Source organism: Bombina bombina, chromosome 9 (assembly GCF_027579735.1).
Source record: "Bombina bombina isolate aBomBom1 chromosome 9, aBomBom1.pri, whole genome shotgun sequence".
Classification (NCBI taxonomy): Eukaryota; Metazoa; Chordata; class Amphibia; order Anura; family Bombinatoridae; genus Bombina; species Bombina bombina.
In genome coordinates, this window is record NC_069507.1 from 60352984 (window position 1) to 60372151 (window position 19168).

General features: G+C 37.1%; 1 protein-coding gene across 3 annotated transcripts in view; it reads right to left on the reverse strand.

Moving 5' to 3' along the window:
* The window catches only part of KAT6B (lysine acetyltransferase 6B), a 290388-nt gene that overhangs the window by 265170 nt on the left and 6050 nt on the right, over window positions 1-19168 (reverse strand). For 2 of the 3 annotated variants that reach the window (XM_053692144.1, XM_053692146.1), the window contains exons 2-4: window positions 18173-18241; window positions 16378-16438; window positions 14508-15334 (exon numbers count right to left, since the gene is read on the reverse strand). In XM_053692144.1, the coding sequence (XP_053548119.1) occupies window positions 14508-15128 (621 nt within the window). In that variant the 5' untranslated portion in view covers window positions 15129-15334; window positions 16378-16438; window positions 18173-18241. The remainder of the gene's footprint in view (window positions 1-14507; window positions 15335-16377; window positions 16439-18172; window positions 18242-19168) is intronic. The other variant, XM_053692145.1, reaches the window with a different exon arrangement.

Consider the following 19168-nt stretch of genomic DNA (forward strand, 5'->3'; position numbering starts at 1 on the left):
AAGCATTGCACATGGTGCCATCTGATTTAATTACAATTTGGGAGAACACTGCTAATTAATATGAAGACAGAAAACTGTAAAATACGAGTTTTGCAGCATCATTTAAAAAATGAATCCAGAACAGGATTATAAATTATTATATTCATGAGAACGTGCCAAGCTAATCTAATTAGTTTCTATAAGGAAGTAGGAACATAGATACAAGTGAATCGGTAGATATGCTTGGACTGATACAGTGCCACAAATTAAGGAACTGGTTGAAAGATAGGGAACAAAATTGTTGGAAAATGCATCATATGCAAACTGGAAAAAAAGTAATATGTGGGGGTTCTTCAGGTATCAGCATTGGTTCCAGTTCTTTTTTTTTTAAAGCAACATCTCTATCCCTGCAGATGAATACTAACAATGTGATTAGGTCAGAGCAGGGGATGGGCTGGTAAATGGCAAATGAGATTTAACACTGATAAATGTTAAAGGATTATAAAAGAGTGTATATAGATGGACAATAAAAATTCACAGATCGATTGAAATATTCAATAAAAACAAATGCTACTTACATTTATTTATTTTTTTTTAAACAAAGCTTCTAGGTTATTTGAATTATATATTTTATTCTTCATACTTCACGTAACAAACGCCAGCCCACAGAAATGGGCTGTCGGACGTTCTGTTCAACCTATCAATTCCTCCTCATTTACGTACTGAAATAAATCTAGAATGCACAAACGCATGCACAGTTGTTTCTCATTGCTCACACAGTCACGTGACTACCAGGATTGTGACGTTTGCAAAGAGCTCCTGAACATACTGCGCACACACGAGCCTAAAGCAATTAAAATCGCTTGCGTGAGTACATTTGAGAGAGAGAAATATGAGTGCATAATAGAACCCAGGTTGCCCACTATGAATGGCTAAAGCAAATTAGCCTCACGGTGGGTTTGGAAATCGGCATAGTTTTGGAGGAAGATTGTGAAGAAACAGCTTGGAATTAAAAATGGAAGGTATTTAAGCCAATTTGTAATACGGTATATATCCACATACATATTGAAAAAAATATATATATTTGTCTGTTATTTCCCTTTAAGATTTTACATTTCAGAAGAAAAAAACCATTTCACAGAGGTAGAAAATGATTTAGGGTTTTAGAGACAAACAAAAAAAAGCTCAATGCCAGGTAGCAGAATTAAAGGCAAATAAGATATCATGAATAAAAAGAGGAATGGGTGCAAGGAAAGAAGCATTTTTAATACGGTTATGGGGGCCATTTATTTAAATAAATAAAAAAGTTACACTGCACAAGTAGAAAAAGATTAGAGTGGAGGATTTAGGATGGCTAAAAAGGGTCTGTTTACTCTAGAAAAGAGGGACTTGAGAGGTGAAATGATTATATAAATATATTCATGGCCCTTGTAGAGTTAGTAAGAGCACAGTTTATTTTAAGAAAACTGGTTTGTGACATGGTCACCCTTTTGAAAGTGACATTTTTAGATAAAAAAAAAATAGTCTAAGAATAATATGCAGGTGCATTTTTCTTTAAATTATTTGTGTAAATATTGAATAATTCAGTTTGTGTGTCCATAAAGCTACAGACACCATCATAAAAACAACTATTACTATTCAGCTGCCGATTTGGTTAATTCAGAGAGCGAGCGCTGAAAAAGCTCTTCGAGTCCCACTGGGAGAAAGGCGCTATATAAATACTAGTTATTATGTTATATCTTTTGCTTCCCTTATTGCTGTGGCCAATTAGGGACAGTTATAAAGGGGTCACTGCAAAGTAAAACCAGTGACAGATTATTGCATTGTTAAATCTGGAATCTGTGCTTATATACAATTAAACATTTATTATTCTAATCCCATTGTGTTAAATGCCCCTTTAAGAAAACAGGAAGATTAAATCTTCAGCAAATGTAAGGGCAACCAAACTGTGGAACTTGAGAATGTAATGGCTGCAAATACAATTTAAGTACCAGGGACAGTCAAGTCCCCAAAAAACTTTCATGATTTAAATAGGGCATGTAATTTTAAACAACTTTCCAATTTACTTTTATCACAAATTTTGCTTTGTTCTCTCCATATTCTTAGTTGAAAGCTAAACCTAGGAGGTTCATATGCTAATTTCTTAGCCTCTAATCTGAATGCATTTTGACCACTAGAGGGCATTAGTTCATGCGTTTCATATAGATAACATTGAGCTCATGCAAGTGAAGGGACCTAGGACTTAGCACTGATTGGCTAAAATGCATGTCTGTCAAAAGAACTAAAATAAGGGGGCAGTCAGCAGAAGCTTAGATACAAGATAATTACAGAGGTAAAACGTGTATTATTATAACTGTGTTGGTTATGCAAAACTGGGGAATGGGTCATAAAGGGATTATCTATCGTTTTAAAAAAAAAAAAGTTCTGGTGTTGTTGACTGTCCCTTTAAAGGGACAGGAAGCTCCAATTTTTTATTTCGTGATTTGAATAGCACATACAAATTTTAAACAACTTTACAATTTACTTCTATTATAAAATTTGCCTCATTGTCTTGTTATCCTTTGCAGAAGGAACATCATTGCACTACAAACAGTTAGCTGAACACATCTAGTTAGCCAATCACAAGAGAAAATTGTGTGCATGTACCAATCAGCAGCTAGCTCCCACTAGTGTAGGATATGTGCATATTCTTTTTCATCAAGGGATACCAAGAGAACCAATCACATTTGAAAATGGAAGTCAATTTAAATGCTCTATCTGAATCATACAAGTTTAAAAAAAGAAGAGATAAGATATATTTCTGTATAAAAACAGAATCCAGGGATATAAGTGCTCTTGTTAAAAGGGTAGAAATTTAAATGAATTAATGTCAGCTCAATTGGCTTGGGTTTTATTATCAAAAAGGATCTGTGAATGTTGCGTGCGATAGCGTTTTCTTTCAACCTGATTATCTTACTATGTAAATACTACTAATTTCCTTATCTTTTTTTATAAATAAAAGTTTAACGAAATCCTCAATAGAGCTCTGAATTGTTCCATGTGCGAATCATTTATAGTGGTACATAGAAGTGTCATTACAAAATTTCACAGCATTGGAGGTGGCAGACTACTTCCATTGCAGGTTAATGAAACCCACTATATCACTTCCAAATTCTGTTTACTGTGACTGAGGTGTAAAAGAAATAGTTTTTTGTTTTTTTTCTTTAATGTTAATTTAACTTCTGAATTCCAAACAACAACAGACAATGCTAAGACGATGTGCTAATGATAGGAATAACTATTTATAACTATATAAGAACCATACACAAAGATAAATTCTCGTTCCCCTCACACATTCACATACATTTTCGCTCACACACACACTATCACACACATTCACAATCATTCTCTCTCTCACACACACATTCACAATCATTCTCTCTCTCACACACACACGTATAAAGCCCACCCCTTCTCTCGCACGACCAATCACAAGAGAGAAGGGCATGTCAAGCACCCTGAGTGAGGGATTTCTCTCCGCCACATCAGAAATGGAAAAGAGTGTACGAAGCAGTGGTCTAATGACAGCTGCTTCTTAGATTGCAGGAAAAAGGCGCCAATATGCAAAGCTGCCCCACAAGCATACCCCCCAACTGTCCCGATTTTTGCGGGACAGTCCCGATTTTAGGGGTCTGTCCCGAGTTGCTAGCCATCTGTCCCGATTTGCCCCAGGCATTAAAAAAAAATTCTGTTGGGCCCATACTAAGAAGCAGCTGGCTTTGCTTTCACAGGGTTAGATACCTGTTATATTCCCTGTGGAAAAGGAATGGTGTGTGGGTTAAGCAGGAGTAAGAAGGCTGTATACACTCTGACCACGGGTAAAGGTGACCTCTCTAACCTACCTCTGGTAGTGATGATGTCTAACCCCTGGGGATAATACTAGCATGCTTTCAGTTTTATACAATGAGCAGTGCTAATACCAGGGTAACAAACAGTGGCAGCCGCAGACTGCCAGCTAATGTGCTTGCCAACCCAGGACCCCATACAATGAATGTAGTGCGTGTGTCTATCTGTATGTATAAGTTTATGCTATGTAGTGTGTGTGTGTGTGTGTGTGTGCATGTATAAGTGTATACTATGTAGTGTATGTGTATCTGCATGTATAAGTGTATGCTGCCCGTATAAGTGTATGCTATGTAATGTGTGTGTGCATCTGCATGTATAAGTGTATGCTATGTAGTGTGTGTGTGTGTGTGTGTGTATCTTCATGTGTAAGTGTATGCTATGTAGTGTGTGTGTATCTGCATGTATAATTGTATGCTATGTAGTGTGTGTGTATCTGCATATGTAAGTGTATGCTATGTAGTGTGTGGGTATCTGCATGTATAATTGTATGCTATGTAGTGTGTGTGTATCTGCATATGTAAGTGTATGCTATGTAGTGTGTGGGTATCTGCATGTATAATTGTATGCTATGTAGTGTGTGTATCTGCATGTATAAGTGTATGCTATGTAGTGTGTGTATCTGCATGTATAAGTGTATGCTATGTAGTGTGTGTGTGTGTGTGTGTGTGTGTGTGTGTGTATCTGCATGTATAAGTGTATGCTATGTAGTGTGTGTGTGTGTGTGTGTATCTGCATGTGTAAGTGTATGCTATGTAGTGTGTGTGTGTATCTGCATGTGTAAGTGTATGCTATGTAGTGTGTGTGTGTATCTGCATGTATAAGTGTATGCTATGTAGTGTGTGTGTGTGTGTGTGTGTGTGTATCTGCATGTGTAAGTGTATACTATGTAGTGTGTGTGTGTATCTGCATGTATAAGTGTATGCTATGTAGTGTGTGTGTATCTGCATGTATAAGTGTATGCTATGTAGTGTGTGTGTGTGTATCTACATGTATAAGTGTATGCTATGTAGTGTGTGTGTATCTGCATGTGTAAGTGTATACTATGTAGTGTGTGTGTATATGCATTTATAAGTGTATGCTATGTAGTGTGTGTGTGTATCTACATGTGTAAGTGTATACTATGTAGTGTGTGTGTATATGCATTTATAAGTGTATGCTATGTAGTGTGTGTGTGTGTGTGTGTGTGTGTGTATCTGCATGTATAAGTGTATGCTATGTAGTGTGTGTGTATCTACATGTATAAGTGTATGCTATGTAGTGTGTGTGTATCTACATGTATAAGTGTATGCTATGTAGTGTGTGTGTGTGTGTGTGTATCTGCATATGTAAGTGTATGCTATGTAGTGTGTGTGTGTATCTGCATGTGTAAGTGTATACTATGTAGTGTGTGTGTATCTGCATTTATAAGTGTATGCTATGTAGTGTGCGTATCTGCATGTGTAAGTGTATGCTATGTAGTGTGTGTGTGTGTGTGTGTGTGTAAGTGTATACTATGTAGTGTGTGTGTATCTGCATTTATAAGTGTATGCTATGTAGTGTGCGTATCTGCATGTGTAAGTGTATGCTATGTAGTGTGTGTGTGTATCTGCATGTGTAAGTGTATACTATGTAGTGTGTGTGTATCTGCATTTATAAGTGTATGCTATGTAGTGTGCGTATCTGCATGTATAAGTGTATGCTATGTAGTGTGTGTATCTGCATGTGTAAGTGTATGCTATGTAGTGTGTGTATCTGCATGTGTAAGTGTATGCTATGTAGTGTGTGTGTGTGTGTGTGTGTGTGTGTGTGTATCTGCATGTATAAGTGTATGCTATGTAGTGTGTGTATCTGCATGTGTAAGTGTATGCTATGTAGTGTGCTACTGTGCATTTTTGCTGACTTTAAAGGCCAGAATTTAGAATATAAATAGGGAATGCAGAGAGCAGTTTTAAAGAATTTATTATTAAATGTCCAATTAAGATAAAAATATTTAGCAATGTCTTTGCAAAGGATAATTAAATACATAGCTCACATAGCCATACCAGTGGTTTGAGCTTGTGTTTGATTTGCTGCCTAAGTGTATTAAAATCTATTACTTTATTTAGAATTTTATTTATATTACTTTGGTCTTATGATTTTTTAAGCCCCGCCCACCACATGTCAATTTTTTTGCCGGGGGGGGGGGGGGTCCCTCTTTTGAATTTTGAAATGTTGGGAGGTATGCACAAGGGCTCCGGAGCAGCTTATGCTAATTCATACATGGAGCCTAGAGTGTGGACTGAAGGTCAACCTAAAACTAAACAGAAGTCATTCAGCCTCTCTAATCAAAACAGGACAGGCAGCAAGAAGACATATTTATTATAAAATAAACAAACATTCAGCCTCTCAAACCAAAACAGGACAGGTAGCAAGTAGACATATTTATTATAAAATAAACAAACATTCAGCCTCTCTAACCAAAACAGGACAGGTAGCAAGTAGACATATTTATTATAAAATAACCAAACATTCAGCCTCTCTAACCAAAACAGGACAGGTAGCAAGTAGACATATTTATTATAAAATAACAAAACATTCAGCCTCTCTAACCAAAACAGGACAGGTAGCAAGTAGACATATTTATTATGAAATAAACAAGCATTCAGCCTCTCTAACCAAAACAGGACAGGTAGCAAGTAGACATATTTATTATAAAATAACAAAACATTCAGCCTCTCTAACCAAAACAGGACAGGTAGCAAGTAGACATATTTATTATAAAATAACAAAACATTCAGCCTCTCTAACCAAAACAGGACAGGTAGCAAGTAGACATATTTATTATGAAACAAGCATTCAGCCTCTCTAACCAAAACAGGACAGGTAGCGAGTAGACATATTTATTATAAAATAAACAAGCATTCGGTCTCTCTAACCAAAACAGGACAGGTAGTGAGTAGACATATTTATTATAAAATAAACAAGCATTCGGTCTCTCTAACCAAAACAGGACAGGTAGCGAGTAGACATATTTATTATAAAATAAACAAGCATTCGGTCTCTCTAACCAAAACAGGACAGTTAGCGAGTAGACATATTTATTATGAAATAACCAAGCATTCAGCCTCTCTAACCAAAACAGGACAGTTAGCGAGTAGACATATTTATTATGAAATAAACATAAAAATGTCTATCTTTATAATGTGCTAAAACTTAATTGCCGTAATTCACTACGTTTTTCTATGCAGCTGATGCACTACAGCTCTCTCATCTCTCCATCCTTTAGTGAATGGGTTTCCTAGAGATAACAGATGAACCATGGAGATCTACGACACCGGAGGGTTAGTGAATTGTGCCCTTACAAGGTTATGCACTTGCTCTGAAATGTGCTGCTGTAGGGAAACATATCTGAATCCTAATAAAACTGGAAACTAAACTGTGCATCCTATGTCCAAGCATACAGGGCTCAGTGTTCTCCCTAGGACCATCATCAAGCTAAAATGTAAGCCAACAATATAGCAAATAACATTTGTCAAAGTTTATGCAGGCAACATTTTCTGTGGAATACACTGGGGCTAGATGTCCTCGTCTCCATAGGTTATTCAGGCACCAAACAAGTCTGTCTACTCAGCCCTTTAATTCTAACTTCTATGTCCCTTTAACTGAATACCAATTTGGGAAATCAGTGTCTTCCTAAAAAAAAAATATCTGCCATATTATGTTAAAATACACAACAGAATATGAGAACTGCATGAACATTTACATATTCACAAGTAGCCATTTTAAAATTTCAATTCAGCTGCAATTCCCCAGATTTTATATATCCCAGCACTGGTCAAACTAACAATACAGTACGGTTTCTTGTTACACGGGAACATCTGGGAAGGCGCTCACATCTGTACTTGCATCCCAAGAGCAGAGGTCTCACACCCACTGATACACAAGCGGCATAACATTTATCATCTAATAAACTAAATGACCTTTTAGAACACAGAGCAGTGGCTAACACAGCTAAGTGAAAAAGATACTGTCCTGAGGCTGGCACTGACCGAACACTCACACCAGCTAACTGTGCCACCTCTCTTACAAGCCGGCTCACTGGAAATCAAGGAAACACTGAACTTGCAATGGACAAACAGTCAAATGCCAACAGGAAACCCAGCTTTCATCAGATTTCTTTCACACAGATTCCATCTGAGGTAACAGGCCAGCCCAATGTTTCTTATTTTAATTACATCACTGGAACCTTTCAAGGCTTTGTATTTAAGGACAGAACCCAAAATCTTTTTCGGGGCTTTAGCATTTTGTTTGTCAAAAAACAACTTAAACAATGTTTAATTAAAAGGGATATGAAACCCACAAATGTTCTTTTGTGATTAAGACAGAGGGGCCGATTTATTAAATGGCGAACGGACATGATTCGCTGTAGAGAATCCAGTCCGCCCGACACCGCTAAATGCAGACAGCGTACGCTGTCGGCATTTAACATTGCACAAGCATTTCTGGTGAAATGCTTGTGCAATGCCACCCCCTGCACATTCGCACCAATCGGCTGCTAGCAGGGGGTGTCAATCATCCCGATCGGGATGACTGAAGTCCACCACCTCAGACGTGCAATGGGGGTAGATTGCAGCATCCGTTGCTTGGTAAATCTACCCCAGAGTATACAATTTAAATAAAAAAAGTTTCCAATTTACTTCTTTTTTTAAATTTGCTTTGTTCTCATATAATCTTTGTTGAAGAAATATTTAGGTAGGCATCTGGAGCACTACATGACAGGAAATAGTGCTACCATCAAATGTTCTTGCAAATGGGTAAACTCCTGCTTTTCAACAAAAGATACTAAGGTAAAGTAAAATTGATAATAGAAGTAAATTAGAAAGTTGTTTAAAATTGGCTGCTCTAGCTGAATTATGGAATGTGTTTTTCGTGTCCCTTTAACCCCTTAATGACCAAGGACGTACGCCACACGTCCTAAAAAAAAATACAGTTAATGACCGAGGACGTGTGGCGTACGTCCTTGGTCTGGAAAGCAGCTGGAAGCGATCCTGCACGCTTCCAGCTGCTTTCCGGTTATTGCAGTGATGCCTCGATATCGAGGCATCCTGCAATAACCCCCCTTGGCCATCCGATGCAGAGAGAGCCACTCTGTGGCCCTCTCTGCACCGCACATCGGTGGCCGGTAACGTTGGTGGGTGGGAGGCCATCAATGTACCGAATGGAGTGGAGGGGGGCGGGATCGAGAGCGGGGGGGGGGGGAGCGCGCATGGGAGCGCGCGCGCGTGCACGGGGCGGGAGGGAACTGCTGCACTACAGAAAAATAAACTGGGAAAAGTTAAAAAAAAAAAAAAAGTTTTAAAAGCTGTAAATAAATAGCTAAGGGACATGGAAGGGGTGGGGGGTTGATCTTGGGGGGGGGGAAGCTACACTACAGAAAAGGGCATTTTTTTAATAAAAAGGCACATTTTTTTACTAAACTGGGTACTGGCAGACAGCTGCCAGTATCCAAGATGGCGCCCATTAAGGCAGAGGGGGAGGGTTAGAGAGCTGTTTGGTGGGGGATCAGTGAGGCTGGGAGCTAAGGGGGATCCTACACAGCAGCATATGTAAATATGCTAAAAAACACACCAAAAAAGCCCAAATATAGCTTTTATTTTAGTACTGGCAGAGTTTCTGCCAGTACTTAAGATGGCGGGGACAATTGTGGGGTGGGGGAGGGAAGAGAGCTGTTTGGGAGGGATCAGGGGGTCTCATGTTTCAGGTGGGAGGCTGAGCTCTACACTAAAGCTAAAATTAACCCTGCAAGCTCCCTACAAGCTACATAATTAACCCCTTCACTGCTAGCCATAATACACGTGTGAAATGCAGCGGCATTTGGCGGCCTTCTAATTACCAAAAAGCAACGCCAAAGCCATATATGTCTGCTATTTCTGAACAAAGGGGATCCCAGAGAAGCATTTACAACCATTTGTGCCATAATTGCATAAGCTGTTTGTAAATAATTTCAGTGAGAAACCTAAAATTGTGAAAAATTTAACGTTTTTTTTAATTTGATCGCATTTGGCGGTGAAATGGTGGCATGAAATATACCAAAATGTGCCTAGATCAATACTTGGGGTTGTCTACTACACTACACTAAAGCTAAAATTATCAATAAAAGCTCCCTACATGCTCCATAATTAACCCCTTCACTGCTGGGCATAATACATGTGTAGTGCGCAGTGGCATTTAGCAGCCTTCTAATTACTAAAAAGCAACGCCAAAGCCATATATGTCTGCTATTTCTGAACAAAGGGGATCCCAGAGAAGCATTTACAACCATTTAAGCCATAATTACAAAAGCTGTTTGTAAATAATTTCAGTGAGAAACCAAAAGTTTGTGAAAAAATTAGTAAAAAAGTGAACGATTTTTTGTATTTAATCGCATTTGGCGGTGAAATGGTGGCATGAAATATACCAAAATTGGCCTAGATCAATACTTTGGGATGTCTACAAAAAAAAAATATATACATGTCAATGGATATTCAGAGATTCCTGAAAGATATTAGTGTTCTAATGTAACTAGCGCTAATTTTGAAAAATAATGGTTTGGAAATAGCAAAGTGCTACTTGTATTTATGGCCCTATAACTTACAAAAAAAGCAAAGAACATGTAAACATTGGGTATTTCTAAACTCAGGACAAAATTTAGAAACTATTTAGCACGGGTGTTTTTTGGTAGTTGTAGATGTGTAACAGATTTTGGGGGTCATAGTTAGAAAAAGTGTGTTTTTTTCAATTTTTTCCTCATATTTTATAAAAAAAAATTATAGTAAATTATAAGATATGATGAAAATAATGGTATTTTTAGAAAGTCCATTTAATGGCGAGAAAAACGGTATATAATATGTGTGGGTACAGTAAATGAGTAAGAGGAAAATTACAGCTAAACACAAACACCGCAGAAATGTAAAAAAAGCCTTGGTCCCAAACGGACAGAAAATGGAAAAGTGCTGTGGTCATTAAGGGGTTAAGGAAAACAAAACATTCATTATTTGGTTTGCCTGCTTTTGCTGTAAAATACCTGTGAATGCTGCCTTTGTTTCACATGCTCCAGAGAGGCTGAAGTTCCTCAATCATGAGAGTATGGTGACATTTCCTTACCCTGTAGCATGCTGCACAGTGACTGCTTAGATCCTAGTAGAAAGCTCATTACATGTCTAACTGTACCAGTGGGATATTGCTGCAGATTGCAAGCTAACATATTATGCACATGTGCAATACAGCTTGACCTGCTTGTGAAGCACTAATGATACCACACAACTCCTCTACACGTCACCATAAGCAACTGATAATCCTGCCCTCTCCAACAGACCAATTATCAAAAACTTCCCAGCCGGCATAGAGAGAAAGACTAAAACTGTCTCTGTTTTTTGTAATCTGTTCTTCACAACCAGAGCAACGCTTAAAGCGACAGTGTACTGTAAAATTGTTTTTCCCCTAATGCATTTCCAATGTCTTGTTATACCAGCTGCATATAAAATTAGTATAATATATGTAAATGTATGAGAAATTGCATGTTCAGATATATTTGTGTATTTGAAATAGCTGGTTTTGTGCTTTGAAACCACAACCTATTAAATTAGGTTGAGCTTCCAGGTAAAATCAGATCCTGTTTTATCACTTTGTGTACACACACATGCTTCCTTATCTCATATCTGTCTTTAAAAAGACCAATACTTACAACAATTTGAAATTAACATTGTATTATGTATCTATCCTACACCCATCATGGAGTGTAACTTGTTCTGCTGACTGTGTTTCCATAACTTGTCAATAGCTTATATTTAAGTATAGGTTAGGCTACCACAGACACAGCTATTTCAAACGCCAAAATAAGAGTGAAATAAGCTACAAATTAAAGGTGAGAAAAATTTGGGTAAACTGTCCCTTAAATTCTCAAGCTAAAATTTGGCAATATAAAATTAAATTGCAGAATCTCACATTACTGACAAGAGAATCTCAGACTAGAGAGCTTTAGAGAATATGGCCCTAGGAGAGGCCATTCTACAGGTTTATACACTTAATGTTCAATCCTAAAAACTTTCATGACTCTGATATATCATGCAAATTTTTAAAAAAAAAAAAACTTTCTAATTTACTTTGCTTATCTAAAATTTGAGTTGTGCTCTTTAAATTCTTTGTTGAAAATCCTACCTATGTAGACTCAGGAACAGCAATGCAAGAGAAGAGAGGGGAGAGAGAGCAATGTGCTAATGAGGGCTAGCTGGTGATTGGTAGCTACACACAACTTCTCATTGGCTTACCAAATGTGTTCAGCTAGCTCCCAGTAGTGCCTCTTTGCAGGGGTTATATACTGTACAAGCAATAGTGCATTAATAAGTGCCACCATTTACAAAAAGGCAACTACATTTTTTATAAATAAAGGGGTAGAGAATCCTGCCCATGTGCTACCATCTGATCAGGGTCATCTTTACAGTAGTTGGTATACAAGACAGGTGGGCTTTGTTGAAGAGATATCTAGATAGGTAGCGTGCACACGTCTGGAGTACTAAATAACAAGAAAGAGTGCTCTTGCTAATGTAGAACATTGTTGCACACTCCTGAACTTACCTCCCTGCTTTTCAACAAAGGATAACAACAAAAACGAAGAACATTGTATTCTTCTATCTGAATTATGAAAGAAAAAAGGTTTTGGTTTTATGTTCCTTTAAAGAAAAAAAACACACACACACATATATATATATATATATATATATATATATATATATATATATATATATATATATATATATATATATATATATATATATATATATATATATATATATATATATATATATATAAAATGGAACATTCCACTGCTTGGGAGCAATATGCCATTGTCATAAAACACGAAGCACTACTGGCCTATCCGGCACAACAATTGGACATTTTAATAGTACTGAAGAACTGTGTGTCGTGTTTTAGCACAACAGAAAAACAAGACCCCTAGGATTTCTCCTCTACTGCGGTGTTCGCTCTGTGAAACTTCATTTCGGTGCACTGCAAATTACACTGGTGTTTGATAAATAAAAGATGAATCTAACAACAGCATGATGAATTATCTATAAAGCACCAAGATGGCTTCATTTATGTACAGCAAATTCAAAGCCCCAATTAGCGGATTGTTTCCTGTTGAGCCAGACACGTGTATGAGTGATGTCACAGCCAGCAGAGGGAGAGGAAGGCTACACAAACACAAAGAACCTTTCAATAGCATTAGTGTCTTAAATAAGGTAGAGGAACAGATAACCAGACTTCATGGTAGGAATTATTTTACTCAATTACACATCAAGTAGAAAGTAGACAGTGTCTTATTCAGCAATTATTACAAGTAGAAAGCTCTCCAGTGCCTGCAACGCATTGTACAGCACTCTCCAAACAAAGGGTTAAAACCATTAAAGAATCATAACAGCCAAAATGGAAAAGTGCACAAGTGCATTTCACTATTTAACAGAATCACTTTTGCAATATACTTGAATTAGCAAAAATGCTTCTAGTAAAAGCTATCACTGTCTAAGCTACATATGAACATACCCTGTGCATGCCCCGTGCACCTAAATTCAAACACTGCGTCTGCTCAGAGACCAAAGGTTGGCATATATCTGGTCAGCGTTAACTCGATTTGTACCACACAATGATAGTGTCTTTATTTCTATATTTAATTTTTATATTTCAACTTCTGAACCTTAGAAATACCAGCTTTGATGGCAAAATACCAGCATATGTGCATATGGCGCCAAAACAGTCATAGCTTCTGCCAAAACAATACAAAATGCTTTAACCAAAACTGAAATGCACTCACATGCTTTACTTTTAACATAAATACAGAAATATAAAGAGCCAAGAAGAGTCAGTTTTCCCCTTAGGCTACATAATACCCTTAGAAGAGTCACAGTGCACACATTTCCCAGAGGCCTAGTTACAATTGAGGTGGTAAAGTTTAGAAATTGGTAGTAACATAACAATTCTCTATAGATTTTATTGGAGATAAGAAGGTTTTTACCACCAGTTTCCAAACTTTACCACCTCAATGGAAACGAGCCCTAGGTTCAAAATCTGTTTTCATGCATTTTATGAAGAATCTGATATGTTAGCACACAGCAGTAAGTCATCATTAAAGGAAATCAGCACAAAATGAACCAAATCACAAATATCCAATTTGATTTTCTTTAGTGCCAGAAGTGCAATCAATAGTTTAAATTATCAAACCAGTACTGAATCAGGAAGGATAATACAAGCCAAGTGCTTTACATTTATCAACAGCTGACAAGGTTTAAATGGCCATAATAGTTAAAAATGACATGCTCTAATTTGTTATTATGGCTCTTTAACTGTGTTCCCATAAGTAAATTGTTGGCACAATTTTAGCTCAAAGAATTTTAATAACTGTGCAAAAATACTATTAAAACAAGTTTTCTAGCAAACAAGGAAACGCACACATAAGCGGCTGATGTAGTGTTATAAAGAGATCTCCAAACCATATAAAGTATAGGTTGTTTCATTTAGGACAACATATCCTGTCACCCTATGGATGAACTGATTTGTGTGCGACCCAGAGAAAAAAACATAAATAAGGAAGAATCTTTAAACAACCAAAAAAATCCTTAATGCATTTTCAGTGCAACCAATGAGACACTCACCTGGTCCTTCTCATGAGGAAGGAGGCTAACTACAGGTAGAGAGGATGCGGAAGAACTGCAATATTTAGAGGGCCCCTTGCCTTCCATGCTTCCATAGTTAAGTCTGTATTGAGGGCCATCTTTTAACAGCCTACCACTATTGACGGCTCTCTTTGCCGCTAGACGTAACCTCCTCTGGAAAATAGGGTTAGCGACAATGTGAGCCAGATCACTCTGGCTCCGCAAGTATTTTTCAATGTTCTTGAGAGAGGAGCCATTAGGTTCCTGCAGGCCTTCTACCGCCTGACGCAGAAGTTTATTCCAATCCACATTACGCAAGTCTGCGCTGGCCACTCGCTGCCCCTTCAATGTTTTTGGCTGAGGGCCAGGCTTGATAGCTGTAATGCGCCCAGGATTTTCAGGGTCCTTGTAGGAGACCACTCCTTTATTATTAACCATGAGAACTGAGCCATCTTGGACACTCAGCTCTAACTGCTCAAGAACAAGTTTTTTATCAAGCCCGTGGGCAACACACACAGCATGACAAATCCGCTCTTCTGATGGCCGCTGCTTCTGTCTTTTTACTTTTTGTATGGCTTCCAAAATCCACTCCGTGTACAGAGGGTTTGCAAGTTTTACCATGGTTGATAAATTGTATCCAAAAGCCAGGTGCTGCCCATAGAGGTCATCCGTGCGCCACTGAAAACATCCACCCAATAACCATACGTATCCTATGTTGTGTTCGGCAACAGCTCAAAAGCATCCATCTTCAGGGAAGAAATCCATCAGAGGGAGTCACATCAAAAGGAACAGCTGGAATACAGTATATCCTCGTCATAAAAGTAAACCTTTAAATGAAAGAAAAAAAAAAAAAGAGGAAACAGACCTTAGAGTAATGATCAAAGAAAGGGAAATATTAATGAATGGTGAAGGAGGCAGAATTCAGGGCTGACACTAATCTACAGTGTTTAGACTAACAGCAACATTTAGGGATCAGTCCTCTACAATGCATGAAAGAAGTCACAGTATTCATGTAAACAGATTGAATTGCTGTGAATCTAAGACTTTTTGGAGCACTCAAACAATTGACATTTACTGTACATTAAAAAAATTATCAGAAATAGTACAAGATCATTCTTTGTTTTTTTTTTTAAAACTGTGAAAATGTGATTATATACTTAAAGGTAAGAAAAGATAATTAAATGCAAGATATTTATTCATTCTAAGAATAGTTTGTTCCTGTATGTGAAAATTCTTGCTACAGAATTTGGTTCAGTAATATTGGCCCATTTGGAGGTATATTTATGAGTTAAAAGTTCTCGAAGTATCAGTTTTCCTAAAAATATAGGATTTGGCCAAACACTGGCTGAAAATAAAAATGCAAGAGATGCGCTCATGGGTGTTAATTGACTAAATGACTGCTTATTAATGAACAAAGTGTAAGAGGATTTACAACTGCTTGCTATCTGATTAACATAAAACCTGGGAAGGGTATACCATCCTATCTATTAAAAAGTAGTAATGAGTGGAGTTTGTGTGCGCTTTGATGTGGCTCCCTGGCGCTGAGTGGCAATTCCAAAATAATGAGAAGCTAACCGTGGCAATTCACAGAGACAGCTTTATAATGTGGATTGCTGCTTGTCATAATTCACGTGTAATGTCTGTGATTAACAATAAAAATCTGCTTTGTGTGAATTAAAAGGCCATCCATCCTTCAATTAAACAAACACACACAATGTTTTGATCACAATTTCGGGGGGGGGGGGGGGAAATCTTGTAACTTGAAAACAACAGTTTCGAACCAGCAGTGGGAAGGGAAATGATAAATCATTTTATATTGCAAAAAAAAAAAAAAAAAATAGTAACTGGGGAAAAATGGATGTGACTTTACCAAACATTCTTAATCCACGTAGAATTTAAGATCCAACTTGGTGAAAATCGTGATACAGCTGCTGTTGGTTTGAAGAGACAAACACAGACAGAATCAGCATTAGCAGTTCAGCAGGTCACAGGCATTCCATACACATAAGGCAGGTTAACAAAGCAGTCTGCAACTCAAACGCTGGCAATCATAAAACTGTCAGATACTTTACAGGCCTTTCACAAGCTCTTCTAGTGTGAAAAGGGATCTTAGCAAAAGAATGCAAAGAAAATGTAAACCATTGTTCTTTAACCCTGTGACTGCCAGAAACACTACAATGCATTTGCCCGCTTTGCAACTCATGCCACATTGGGGTAACCAGTAAAGTGTGATGATAAAGTTAACATAATAATAATGAACTATTTTACTCTCGTTTTTTAGAATCATCAGCAACAAATAGAATACCCTATATATCAATAAATCAACAGTAGCCAAGTATTTGCAATGAACAAGAGTCTTTTTAGATTCTGTAGGAATATTTGGTTTTTGAATGCTTAAAGGGACAGTCTACTTCCTTTATTATCCATTCAACTGTTTTGCATAACCAACACAATTATACTTTTTCCTCTGTGATAACCTTGTATCTAAGCCTCTTCCAACTGCCCCCTTATCTCAGTGCTTTTTATAAATTTTCATTTTAGCCAATTAGTGCTGGTTCCTGCATAACTCCAATGGAGTGATTACAATGTTATCTATATGGCACAAATTAGCCAACAATGTCTGAATGTAAAAAGCGAATAAAATGCACTGAGATAAGAGGCAGCCTACACCGGCTTAGAAACAGTCAGAAATTTAGAGGTTTAGATGTTATAAAGTAAAGTAATAAAACAATGTTCATTGTGTAAAGCTGGGGAATGGGTAGTAATGGTTTTATCTATCTAAGTAGACTGTCCCTTTAAGAATGTTTTCTATCAGTTGACTTCCTGTGTATTAAACTTGAATTCCAACTGACATCAAGTAGCTTATTTAAAAAAAATAAAAAATAATAATAAGTGATAAATGTGATCATAAAGTTTATAAAACTAGTTTAACATTTGTGTTTTGTTTGTTTTTTAAGAAAAAAAACACAAGGTTGATATTACATCAAGTATTGAAATTAAGTTTTAAAATTTTGAGGCTAAGAGAAGGAAGATTTTTTTGTGTGGCGATTGAAAACCTTTGATCACATGGACATTTTATCAGAACATTCTGTTTGCAAAACTAGAATAAAATATACATATGTATATATCTTTGTCTTCAGCTATCTATGCTGACTCTAAACTGCAACAGCATCAATGTTATCGACAAAAAGATAAACTGTGAAGCTCTTAAAGTGATATGGTAATATTTCCCTGCAACTTCTGATCCTATACACTGGAACACATACACACACACACGTATCACCTATATACCATTCTTCTTAAAGGCAGCACTGGACTGGGAAACCAGACAGGTCCTCAACATTTTTGAAGACTGGCCCAGTTAAAATTTGCATGTTCTCTCTGACAGTTTTTTGACTTTCAGATGCTTTAACTTTTTTCTGTAATAATACAACTAAAATGGGTGCAGGGTATAACGTAGAATATTCAGGTAACATTATGTTGATGTTATGTGTTGATTTGCCATACAATGTAGGCTGTGGGATTCAGTAGAGAGACTGGAATGTGCTTTATATGGCATGAAGCTAGTTAGAAAGACAATGTATGATGTGTTTACAAAGGTGCTCTTCCTGTCAGTTATGTTGTGTGTTGTGCTTATATACACCTACAGGCCATTGTAGACATACCTTAGCTTTGAATACAACTCTGGCTAGTTAACCAGCTGACATCACATCCTTGAGCAAAGTGAACGGAAACTAAAAATAAAGAATTGGTAAGAAAAAGAAAATAAAAATAATTAGGCTAACAGACAAATGTTATGGTGAGAATGTGTTTTATAAAACTACAATGCAATCAGTTAAGACAAATAATAAGCCAGCTGATGATCACTTTACTTTAAAGAAAGACTGACAGTTGGGGAACTTTAGTAGATTTAGGCCCATATTTATCAAGCTCCGTATGGAGCTTGAAGGGCCGTGTTTCTGGCGAGTCTTCAGACTCGCCAGAAACACAAGTTATGAAGCAGCGGTCTAAAGACTTGTGAGCTGATGGTGCAATGTTCAATGCGGAGAGTGTATTGCTCTCCACATTTAGCGAGGTCTTGCGGACCTGATCCGTCCGCAAGACCTATGATAAATAGGGGCTCAGTAGCTGCTGATTGGTTGCTGCACATAGAAACCTCATTTGATTGGCTCACCCATGTGCATTGCTTTTTCTTCAACTAAGTATATCTAAAAAATTAAGCAAAATAAATAATAGAAGTAAATTGTAATGTGGTTTAAATTTGTATGTTCTATCTGAATCATGAAAGAAATATTTTGGGTTTAGTGGCCCTTTAAATATTATATATATATGTGTAACTCATGCATTAAAGGGATGTGAAACCAAAAAATTATCTTTTGTGATTCAGACAGATTATACCATTTTAAAACAAAGTTTCCAATTTACTTCTATTATCAAATTTGCTTTGTTCCCATGATAGTCTGTGTTGAAGAGATACCTAGGTAGGCATCTAGAGCAGTACATGGCAGGAAATAGTGCTGCCCTCTAGTGCTCTTGTAAATGGATAACATTCTTGTGAAACTGCTGCCATTTAGTGCTCCAGAAATGGTCCGGCTCCTAAGCTTACGTCCCTGCTTTTCTACAAAAGATACCAAGAGAATAAAGAAAAATTGATAATAGGA